At 36.0% G+C, this 12849-nt stretch overlaps 1 protein-coding gene across 1 annotated transcript in view; it reads left to right on the top strand.

Moving 5' to 3' along the window:
- Positions 1-12849, top strand: part of NPAT (nuclear protein, coactivator of histone transcription) — a 51939-nt gene that overhangs the window by 13452 nt on the left and 25638 nt on the right. Inside the window, exon 2 of the mRNA XM_008535503.2 lies at positions 9683-9801. Coding sequence (XP_008533725.2) covers positions 9683-9801 — 119 coding nt within the window. The remainder of the gene's footprint in view (positions 1-9682; positions 9802-12849) is intronic.

Below are 12849 nucleotides of genomic sequence, written 5' to 3'. Positions count from 1 at the left end.
GTAACTCGTTCAGTTTTTTTATTATAGCTATTTTGAATTCTCTGTCATTTAGATTATAAATTTCTGTGCCTTCAGGATTGATTTCTGGTGCTTGTCATTTTCCTTCTGGTCTGGAGATTTAATACATTTTTTCATAGTGTTTTGCAGCTTAGATTTCTGCCTCTACATAGTGATAGTATCTGGTCACAGCTTCCACCTGCCACCACTGGGTGAGAGTCAGGAGCTGTGTATTCTGAGCCCACTGTGATCTGCAGCTTGCTAGCTCACAGCTGCTGCTTTCCTACCTGTACTAGGGCTCTGGCTGACTGGCTGAGTGGGAGCACCAGGCAGGAGGAGGGGTGCTTTCTTTTGTTTGCGTGATCCTGGGGGTGTTCTCGCTCTGCCTTTGCTATCTGCTCTCCTGGGGTGCTAGCTTGATGAAGACACCTGTGGAATAGCTTACTCACTTCTGTGTGGGACTTTCCCATGGGCTGTTAGGGAGGTTGGAGAGCAAAGGTGTTCCCCTTGGAGGGCTGTCCTTACCCCCTCTCCTCTCAGAGCCATGCAGTCTGGAGCCCAGGGTTGCTGCTGTTGGGGGAGGGAGAGGAGGTCCCCTTAACTCTTTCCACTTCCTCCAGGGGGTCCAGCACCTCTACCTTCAGATGTATGGCTGCGTGGGTCTCTCAGACATCTTGTGGGTTGTGTGAATGACTTTTGTTGGTAAATGAATGTCCTTTTTGTTGTCTCTTAGCAGGGAGATTCTAAGGGTAGAGCTCAGTCTGCCATGATGCTGACATCACTCCTGTTTCATTGTGGTTTTGGTTTTACATTTTCCTAATGACTATTGAAGTTGAGCCTCTGTTTATGTGCTTATTAACAATTTGTATATCTTTTGCACAGAAGTCTATTCAAACCTTTTGTCCATTTTTTAATTGTATATTTGTCTTGTTATTGTCTTAAAGAGTTCTGTATATATTCTGGGTTCTAGTCTCTTATCAGATAATATGATTTGCAAATATTTTCTTCCATTTTGTCAATTGTCTTTTCACTTTACTGCTGGTATCCTTGGAAGTCCAGAAATTGCAATTTTGATGTAGTTCAATGTATCTGTTTTTTCTTTGGGTTGATTGTTCTTTAAATGTTATATGTAAGGAACCATTGCTTGATCCAAGGTTAAAAACAAAGATTTACACCTATTTTGTCTTCTACGAGTTCTGTAGTTTTAGATCTTACATTTAGGTCTTTGATTCATTTTCAGTTAATGTTTGTATTTTGGTGTGAGGGAATGGGCCAACTTCATTCTTCTATGTGTGGTTATCCAGTTGTCTGTCACAGCACTAGCTGTTGAAAAGTATGTTCTCCTCCATTGACATGACTTGGCAGTCTTCAAAAATCAGTTAATGTAAATGTCTGGACTGTTAATTATGTTTCGTTGATCTGTATGTCTATTCTTATGCCAGTACCACATAACCTTGACTACTATAGCTTTGTAGTATGTTTTGAAATTGATAAGTCTGAGTCCTCCAGCTTTCTTTTCAAAATTGTTTTGGTTGTTTTGGGTTCCTTGTATTTCTTTATGAATTTTAGAATCAGTTTGTTAATTTATGCAAACGAGGCAGCTGGAATTTTCGTAGGGATTGTGTTGAATGTGTAGATCAACTTTGAGAGTATTGACATCTTAACACTATTAACTCTTCTGATCACTAAACCAGGGATATGTTTCCTTTTTAATTTTTTCTTTAATATTTTTCAGTGATCTTTTATAGTTTTTAGTAGTCTTAGACTTTGTTAAACTTACTCCTGAGTATTTCGTACTTGTTGATGCTATTGTAAATGGAATTTTCTTAATATCATTTTTGGATTGTTCACTGCAAGTATATAGAAATACAATTGATTTTTGTATATTCATCTTGTATCCTGAAACTATTTATTGTCTTTAATAGTTTTTCTCTGTGTGTGCATGGATTCCTTAAAATTTTCTATATGGGACATGATGTCATCTGCAATTAAAGATATTTGACTCCTGGGGCAGGCCCAGTGACACAGCACTTAAGTGCGCATGTTCTGCTTCGACAGCCCAGGGTTCGCCGGTTCGAATCCCGGGTGCAGACATGGCACTGCTTGTGAAGCCATGCTGTGGTAGGCATCCCACATTTAAAGTGGAGGAAGATGGGCATAGATGTTACCTCAGGGCCAGTCTTCGTCGGCAAAAAAGGGGAGGATTGGAAGATGTTACCTCAGGACTAATCTTCCTCAAAAGAAAAAAAATGATATTTGACTCCTTCTTTCCCAAACTGGATGCTTTTTATTTAGTTTCTTTTCTATTTTCCCAGGCTAGAACTTTCAGTACAATGTTGCATGGAAGTAGCAAGTGCAGGCATCTTTTTCTTATCTCTGATCTTATGGGGAAAGCTTTGAGTCTTTCACCATTGAGTATGTTGTTAGCTGTGGGATTTTCATGGATAACTTTATCAGGATTAAGAGATTCCTTTCTATTCCTTTTTTTTTAATCTTGCAAAGACGAACTTTGTCAAGTGCTTTTCTGCGTCTATTGAGATGATAATGTAGTTTTTGTCCTTTATCCTCTTAATGTAGTGTATTACATTTATTTTTGTTTAGTTGAACCAACCTTGGATTTATGGCACAGTCTCACTTGGTCATGGTGTATAATCATCTTTAAATGTTACTAGATTTAATTTGCTAGTATTTTGTTGAGAATTGTTGTGTCTACTTTTTCATAAGGCATATTAGTGTGTAGTTTTCTTGTGATGTCTTTGGTTTTAATAACCGGTTTTACTGACCTCAGAGAATGAAATGGTAAGTCTGCATTATTTGTAAAATAGAGTTTGTGGAAGATTAGTGTTAATTCTTCTTTTAGTGTTTTGTACACTCACCAATGAGACCATTTGATCCTAGACTTCTCTTTATGAAAAGTTTCTTGATTACAATTCAGTCTCTTTACTTGTTTCAGGTCTATTCAGATTTTCTATTTCTCCTTGAGTTAGTTTACTTAGTTTGTGTCTTTCTAGGAATTATCCATTTCACCTAGGCTTTCTAAGTTGTTGGCATACAACTATTCATAGTATTCCTTTACAATCTGATTTATTTCTATAAGGTTGATAGCAATGTCCCCTCTTTCATTGTCTGATTTTAGTAATTGGAATCTTCTCTCTTTTGTTTTCTTGATCAGTCTAGCTAAAGATTTGTCAATTTTGTTGATCTTTTCAGAGAAACAACGTTTGGTTCCCTTGATTTTTCTCTATTTTTTTTTACTCTCTGTTTCATTTTTTGTCTATTCTATATGATTTCCTTCCTTCTGCTTCTTTTGGGTTTATTTTGCTCTTTTTCTGCTTTCTTAAAGTGGAAAGATAGGTTATTGATTTGAGATCTTTCATCTTTTCAATACAGGTATGTATAGCTATAACTGTACCACTAAGCACTGCTTTCACTGCATCGTATAAGTTTTGGTATGTTGTGTTTTTGTTTTCTTTTGTTTCCAAGTATTTTCTACTTTCCTTTTGATTTATTCTTTGGCTCTTGGATTATTTAGGAGAATGTTGTCTAGTTTCCACATATTTGTGAATTTCCTTCAGTTGCTGTTGTTGTTGATTTCTAATTTCATTCCATTGTGGTCAGAGAGCATACTTTGTAGGATTTGTGTTTCTTAATTTAATGAGACTTGTTTTATGTCCTAATATTTGGTTTATCCTGGAGAAAGTTCATGTGCACTTGTGAAGAAAGCCTATTCTGCTATTGGGTAGAGTGTACTATAGATGTCTGTTAGGTCTAAGTGATTTATAGTTTTCAAATCTTCTATTTCTTTGTTCATCTTCTCTCTAGTTGTCTATTATTATTGGAAGTGGGATCCTGAAGTCTGTAACTTTTATTGTTGAACTGTCTATTTTTCTCTCCACTTCTGTTAGTTTCTGCTCCATGTTTTAGGGGACTCTGTTTTTACGTGCATATATGCTTGTGATAGTTATCTGAGTGATTAAACCTTTTATCATTATCTTTGTCTCTAGTAACAGTATTTATCTTAATGTCTGCTTTGATATTGATGTAGCCTTTCCAGCTTTCATTATGTTAGTGTCTAGATAGTATATCTTTTGCATTCTTTTATTTTCAACCTATTAGTCTTGGAGTCTTAAGTATGTCTGTTGTTGAGAGCATATAGTTAGATCATATTTTTTATCCATTCTGTGAGTCTCTATCTTTTAGTTGAGTGTTTAATTAATTACCATTTAACATAATTACTGGTAAGGTATGGATTCTTTCTACCATTTAGTTATTTGCAGTCTATATATCTTATGTTTTCTTTGTTCTGCTATTCCTCTAGTATTGCCCTTTTTTGTGTTAAATATTTGCAGTTTGGCATTTTAGTTGCTGTTTCCTTTATATTTGTTATATTTGAGTTATTTTCTCCATCATTCCTTAGAGATTCCAGTTAACTTAAAAAAATCTTGTTTAAATTAATGCCAGCTTAATTTTAATAGTATATAAAAACTTCAGTCTTACATAACATCATTCTCTTTTCCCTCTTTGCTGTTAAGGTCATAAATTACATCTTTATACGTTGTATGCCCCTCAACACAGATTTATAATTATTGCTGTATGCAGTCGTCTTTTAAAGAAGAGAGGAGAAAAAAAGAGTAACAAGCAAAAAATCATTTATGTTGTTTCACATTTACCTATGTAGTTACCTTTACTAGTGTTCATTTTCTTTTAATGTGGATTTGATTTACTGTCTAGTATTCTTAAATTACAGCCTGAAGGACTCTCTTTAATGATTCTTATAGCGCAAGTCTGCTAGCAACAAATGGTCTATTTTTTTAAATCTGAAAATATCTGAATTTCTTCATTTTGAAGGAGTTTTTCTAGGTAAAGAATTCGTTATTGACCTTTTCTTCTATCAGCACTTGAAATATATCATCTCACTGTCTCTGGCCTCCATGGTTTCTAATGAGAAATCAGCTGTTATCTTATTGAGGATCTCTTGTATATGATGAGCCATTGCTCTCTTTCTGCTTTCAAAATTCTCTCTTTGTCTTTTCACAGTTTGATTATGATGTGTCTAGGTATGGATCTCTTTGAGTTTATCCTACTTGGAGCTTGTTGACTTCCAAGATAAGCATATTAATGTGTTTCCTACAATTTTGGATGTTCTTGGACGTTACTTCTTCAAATATGTTTCTGCCCTTTTCTGTCTCTCCTTTCCTTCTGGGAATCCCCTTATGCTTATATTGGCACAATCAATGGTGTCCCACAGGTCACTGAAACTCTGTTCACATTTCATTCATTCTATTTTTTCTCTTCCTCATACTGGATAATCTCATTTGATGTATGTTCAAGTTCACTGATTCTTTCATCTGCCTCCTCAAATCTGCTATTTATTTTTGCATTTTTTGTTTCAGTTGTTATACTTTTTAACTGAAGAATTTCTGCTTGGTTTTTTCTTAGAATTTCTCTCTATTTCTTTTTGATAAGACATTCTTCTCATAATTTCCTTTAGATGTTTAGCCATAGTTTTCTTTAGTTCTCTGGACTTATTTAAAATACGTGATTTAAAGTCTTAAGTCTAGTATCGTGGCTTCCTTCAGGACAGTTGCTGTTGACTGCTCCCCCCTATCACCACCCCTATATATGAGCCATATTTCTTGTTTCTCTGCATGTCTCAATTTTTTGTTGAAAATTGGACACTCTAAATAATGTGACAACTCTTGTAGTCAGATTCTCCTGCTTTGTGTTTTTCATTGCTCTTTGTTGTTTTAGCATTGCTGTTTATTTACTTAGTTCCTCAAACTAATTATATAAAGTCTGTATTCTTTGACTTTATACCCTATAATTGGAGATTGATTTCGTTAAATGCTTGGAGTCAGTAAATCTCCCATTGTTTGTCAAGGGGCTGTGCATAGGTTGGGCATGCTGAAGCATTCAGCTAAGCAGTTGACAACTCTGCCTTAACCTTCTCTTCCTGCTCGCTCAGAACCTGCTGTCTGCCGGAAGTGACAGCTTAGGATTTGTTAGGTCTTTCCTGAGTATGCACACTGCCTTACACTTACATGCAGCCTTCTGGTATCCAAGGAATATGTTGGAACTTTTCAAAGCCCCCTATGAGCTTCTCATTCCTCAGCTTTTTTCCTTTTTATGGTTTTTGTTTAGCCTATTGTTTATCCAGACTGTTCTCTCTGTCACAGTCAGCTGTAGCACTAAGCAATTCTTGCTGATTGTTTAGTGAAACACCAAGGAGAAGGTTGTTTGCCCTGGGTGAGCTCTGATTCAGTTCAGAGACAAGCCATGCAACTGGGGTTTTACAGGGAATTGTCACACAGGTCAAATAATGACAACTTCTGGGAATGAGACTTTGCAGAAATTCCAGCTGCCAGGCTGCTGGTTTTCGCTGTGATCACAGGCTGTTCATTTTCAAGTGTACCACTCCACTAGGGAGATGAGCATGAGAATAGAACAAGTTAAAATACTACAATGTTCACTGTTCTTACTGACATTCGGCCACCTTTCATAAATAAATGCTCCTAGATTTTCATAAGATTTTGATTATTTTCAGAGTTCTGTAAAAGCTGATTTTAATAATTTGTGCCAGTGTTCACACTGCTTTTATGGAAGAAAGGATTTTGGAGGTCCTCACTCTGCCATTCCTGCTGAAGCTGCTCAGAATTTAGAAGTTTAAACTGAGCTATGGGAAGCAATTGAAGGGCCTTACACAAGGAAATAATTTAACCAGATTTGATCCACAAGTCAAGGCAAGTGTGATGCCTTATAGATGAAGCATCTTACTCTTGAAGAATTTAAGTGCTTTTTTCCCCCAAAGTCACAATGCTTATTTTAGCAGAATAGAATAAGAACGTGGTCTCTCCTCATATCTTTCCAGTGTTCTTTTTGTACTATACTATGGTTTTTAGTGGTTGGTTTAGTTAAACCTCAGTAATCCTAAGAAATAAAAGGACAGGGATTGGCTGCCAGTCAGGACAAATAAAGCATTCATGTGTGTAAGTGCCAAACACTGGTACGTAATATTGTTCCATAAATGTCAGTTAGGTATGAATGTCAAAGTTCTTGTTGAGGGGCCGGCCCTGTGGCTGAGTGGTTACGTTCGTGTGCTGTGCTTCGGCAGCCCAGGGTTTCGCCGATTCAGATCCTAGGCAGGGACATGGCACCACTCGTCAGGCCATGCTGAGGCGGCGTCCCACGTGCCACAACTAGAAGGACCCACAACTATGTACCAGGGGGCTTTGGGGAGAAAAAGGAAAAATAAAATCTTTAAAAGAAAAAGAAAGAAAGAAAGTTCTTGTTGAAATAGTTAATATTTTGATTCCCAAAGGGCGTAAATTAAAACTGAGAGTGCCTTTCTTATCTTTCTTGCAAAGTAGATCTTTTGTTCATTTTTTTCTTAAGCCATTAAACAAATGAGTGAAGTATACAAATAAATAGCAACGCTGGGAGAATGTAGTTTTTTGATAAACCAGTAATTAATTTATACCATGTACTGACCTGGTTAATGTAGAGGTTATGGAGTAGAAGAACATCTATCATTTTTTTTTTATTGGTTCCCCCGTTATTTATTATGACTTCATTGATTCTCTTGTAAGCCTTATTGTGTAGTAATTGCACTTTATCAAACACCTTATTTTTCTAGTTTAGCTAGAGTTTTTTGGGTTTTTTTTTTTTTAAGATTTTATTTTTGCTTTTTCTCTGCGAAGTCCCCCAGTACATTGTTGTGTATTTTTAGTTGTGGATCCTTCTAGTTGTGGCATGTGGGATGCCTCCTCAGCATGGCCTCATGAGCGGTGCCATGTCTGTGCCCAGGATTCGAACCGGTGAAACCCTGGGCTGCCAAAATGGAGCATGTGAACTTAACCAGTCGGCCATGGGGCTGGCCCCTTAGCTAGAGTTTTGTGGGGGTTTTCCCCTCAGTTTTATTGAGATATAATTGACATACATCACTGTATAAGATTAAGGTGTACAGCATAGTAGTTTGACTTAGATATGTTGTAAAATGATTAGCGAAGTAAGTTTAGCACTTGTCGTCTCACATGGATAGAATAAAAAGAGAAAGCAAAAAAAGAGAAAAATTTTTTTCCTTGTGATGAGAATGCTTAGGATTTACTCTCAGTTTTCATGTATATCATACAGCAAGTTAACTCTAGTCATCATGCTGTACATTACATCCCTAGTACTTAATTTACCTTGTAACTTGAAGTTTGTACCTTTTGACCGCCTTTCTCCAATTCCCCATCCCTCCACCCCTACCCCAGGTAACTACAAATCTGTTCTCTGTTTTTCTAAGTGTTTGGTTGGGTTTTTTGGTTTTGTTTTGTTTTTAATATTTCACATTGAAGTGTGATCATACAGTAGTTGTCTTTGTCTAACTTACTTTACTTTAGCATACTGCCCTTGAAGTCCATCCGTGTTGTCGCAGATGGCAGAATTTCCTCTTTTCTTTTATGGCTGAATAATACTCCATTGCATCTGTGTGTGTGGAATACAACTTCTTTATCTACTCATTCATTGATGGGTATTTAGGTTGTTTCCAAGTCTTGGCTATTGTAAATAATGCTGCATTGAACATGGGAGTGCAGATATCTTTTCAAGTTAGTGTTTCTGTATCCTTCAGATATATTCCCGGAAGCAGATTTGCTGGATCATGTGGTAGTTCTGTTTTTAATTTTTTGAGGATCCTCCATACTGTTTCCATATTTGTGGCTGTACCAGTTTACAGTCCCACCAACAGTGCACAAGGGCTCTCTTTTCTCCACATCCTCACCAGTATTTATTATCTCTTGTGTTTTTGATTATGGCCATTCTAACAGTGTGAGGTGATATCTCATTGTTGTTTTGATTTGCATTTCCCTAACGACTAGTGATGTTGAACATCTTTTCATATGCCTTTCAGCCTTTCATAGATCTTTGGAGAAATGTCTACGCAGGTCTTTTGCCCATTTTTTAAATTGGAGTATTTGGTTTTTTGCTCTTGAGTCGTTTGAGGTTTTTTTAATATATTTTGGATACTAACTCCTTATCAGATATATGGTTTGCAAATATTTTTTCCTACTCCGTGGGTTGTGTTTTCACTTTGTTAATTGTTTCTTTTGCTGTGCAGAAACTTTTTAGTTGGATGTAGTCCCCTTTATTTATTCTTGCCTTTGCTGCTTGTGCTTTAGGTGTCACATCCAAAAGATTATTGCCAAGACCCATGACAAGGAGCTTTTTTCTTATGTTTTCTTCTAGGAGTTTCAAGGTTTCAGCTCTTACGTTTAATTAAATCTTTAGTCAATTTCAAGTTAATTTTTGTGAGTAGTATAAGATAGGGGTCTAGTTTCATTCTTATACATGTGAATATCCACTTTTCCTAACACCGTTTATTGAAGAGACTATCTTTTCTCAATTGAGCCTTCTTGGCTCCCTTGTCGAATATTAGTTGATCATATATGCTTGGGATTATTTCTGGGCCCTTGATTCTGTTCCATTGATCTGTTTGTTTTTCTGCTGGTGTCATACTGTTTTGATTACTGTGACTTTATAGTATATTAGCTAGAGTTTTTCCCATCAAACAGCCATCTGTTATATTAATTCTACTTTGTACTGCAGCACAAACTAGTCTTTCTGAGCAAGACTACAAATCCCAGCGTGTTCAACCTGAGGTTCCATTTGTTATATGAAATTACCTAAACTTTAATTTTTCACTTAGGTTACTTACAACAGGAAAACCTCACTTCTACCTGCCAGACTTTTATTTTGGAAAGTTCAAATTTAAAAGAATATGCAGAACACTGTACAGATGAAGGTTTTATCCCAGCCTGCTTATTGGTGAGTGATTTTGTTCCATAAGGGAAATAATTCATCATTGACCAACATAAGAGACTATAAATACAATCTTAAAATCAGCTCATTAGCAAAGTCAAAATTGGCAGAAATTTGGTAGTTTGTATTCATGCATGACTGGGAAAACCCAAAGGAGGCCAGCTCTTCTTTTCACACACTAATGCAGAGCTGGTAAGTGAATTACAGTTTTGCCTCTGAGAATCTGTTTCAAAATGACACCCTCATTTCTAATTAGTTTTACTATTGCTCGTGTTGGGGCTTAGTTGTTTACTGGCTGTTATGGACTGGACATTTGTGTCCCCTCAAAATTCATATGTTGAAACCTTAATCCCCAGTGTGATAATATTTAGAGATGGGGCCTTTGGAAAATAATTAGGTTTAGATTAGGTCGAGGTTGGGACCTTCCTGATGGAATTAGTGCCTTTATAAAAAGTGGAAGAGAGAGAGAAATCTTTCTCCATGGGCACACACAAGGAAAGATTATGTCAGCACACAGCAAGAAGGGGGATGTCTTCCAACCAGAAAGTTGGCCCTCTTGAGGAACCAAATTGGCTAGCACTTTCATCTTGGACTTCCCAGCCTCCAGAACAATGAGATATAAATGTCTGCTATTTAAGCCACCTGGTCTGTGGTATTGTATAGCAGCCCTACCTTTCCTATATCTATTTTCCTATATTTCCTGTATTTGCTTACTTCAAACAAATATAAAACAGATGTTTTAATATCTTGTTCTCACCTCTTTTTTAAATATCACTAGACCAACAGAGCATTATTTGGTGTATATTCTGGAACTACATTATTTGAAATGGTATTTTGTCATTTTACTTTTAACATTGCTCCTTAGAGTCATTTCAGCTATCACAGACAACAAGATCATCTGTGGAGGAAACTTTAAAAAATTTATAAAACTTTGAGAGTTTAGAAAGATCAAAAGATACAAAGTATACAAATGTCTATTGTATTTCTTTATACTGACAATGAACCATTGGAAATTGAAATTTTTTTTAAATACTATTTTCAATAGCACCAAACAAACATAAAATACTTAGGTAATAAATCTAACAAAGTATGTATAGAATCTGTATGCTAAAATCTGTGTGAAAGAATTGAATAAAAGAGATATACTGTGTTCATGCATTGAGAAACTCAGTATTAAGATGTCAAGTCTTCCCGTTTTGATCTATAGATTCATTACAATCTAAATCCCCACAAGCATTTTTGTAGACAGCAACAAGCTAAATTCTAAATTTTATATGGAAAAGCAAAGGAACTAGAATAGCCCAAACAATTCTTAAAAAGGATTAGTTGGAGGACTCACATTACTTGCTTTTAAGACTTACTGACAAGCTATAGTAATCAAGATTGAGTGGCATTAGGGGACAGTTAGGCACTCAGATCAGTAAAACAGAAAAGAGAGCCCAAATATAGACCAACAAACTGATTTTTGACAAAAGTACTAAAGGTAATTCAGTGGAGGAAGGATAATCTTACCAACAAATGGTGATAGAACAGATATTCAGATACAGTAGAAGAACCTCTGTGCATACCTTATACAAAAATTAACCAAAATGGATAATAGACTAAAATATAAAATGTAGAACTATAAGACTTTTAGAAGAAAACAAAGGAGAAAACTTGTGTAACCTTGGTTTTGGCAATGAGTTTTTAGATATGATACCAAAAACACTGACTATAAAAGGAAAAACTGGGCAGCCCTAATGGTCTAGTGGTTACAGATTGTTGCTCTCACTGCTTTGGTGACCCGGGTTTGATTCCTGGTCATGGAGCCATGCCACTCATCTGTCAGTCACCCTGCTGTGGTGGCAGCTCACATAGAAGAACTAGAAGGACTTACAAGTAGAATATATAACTATGCACTCGGGTTTGGGGAGGAAAAAGAAAAAGAGAAAGATTTGCGACAGATGTTAGCTCAGGGTGCATCTTTCCCGGGGGGTGGGGGGGGCAAGGAAAAATTGATAAATTCAACTTTATAAAAATTAAAAATTTTTGCTTTACAAGGACAACAATTAGAAGAATGTCAAGCTGGGAGAAAATGTTTGTAATTCACATATCTAATAAAGGATTTGTATCAAGAATATATTTTTGAAAACTTTTAAAATTCAAAAAAAAACTGAATTTTTTTTTAATGGACAAGAGATCAGAAGACCCTTCCCCAAAGAAAATATACGGATAGCAATAAGCATGTGAAAAAAAGTGCTGCACACAGTTAGTCATTAGGAAAATGCAAATTAATACCCTGACAATATACCAATATATACCTATTAGAATGGCTAAAGTAAAAAGCAATTTAAAAACTCAGATCCTTGATGGCAAGGATGCAGAGCAGCAGGAACTTTATAGCTGCTTTGAAAAACAAATTGGCAGTTGTTGGTAAAGTTAAACATACACTCCCCATCTAACCCAGCACTCGTACACTCAGATGTATGTTACCCAAGTGAACTGAAAAACCTATGTTCACACAAAAATCTGCACACTAATGTTTATCAGTGATGGTCAAAAACTGTAAACAATCAAGATGTCTTTCAGTAAGTGAATGAATAAACAAGTTGTGGTATGTTCATTCAATGGAGTACTGCTAAGCAATAAAAGGCAACACACTATTGATTCAGATAACATGAATAAGTTTTAAATAAAGTCTTCTGAATTCTAAATGAGCAGTTCTAAACGAGTAAATAAATACATTATAGATATTGGGAGCCAGGTTTCTCTATGAGAAAAAATGATACAAATAAGCATAAGAATGAAAACTGTGGTGTTGAATTAGAGATACCAGTGTAAGTCTTGTTTATTTTAATATATGTCCAAATATATACAGAATATAGATATGTTTGTATATGTAGATTAGCGTGTCTGTGTTTGTATGGCTCTGTCTGCTCTGAGGGCCTAGCTACAGTAATACCCCAGTAGCTACAGCACACCTAGCACCCAGATCTTTGCTTCTTACAGTTCTGGAGGCTGAGAAGACCAAGGTCAAAGGTCCCTCCTGTAGCAGTCATTCAGCAATTAATTATT

Source organism: Equus przewalskii, chromosome 6 (genome assembly GCF_037783145.1).
Source record: "Equus przewalskii isolate Varuska chromosome 6, EquPr2, whole genome shotgun sequence".
Classification (NCBI taxonomy): Eukaryota; Metazoa; Chordata; class Mammalia; order Perissodactyla; family Equidae; genus Equus; species Equus przewalskii.
This window is presented reverse-complemented; position numbering and strand designations above follow the sequence as displayed.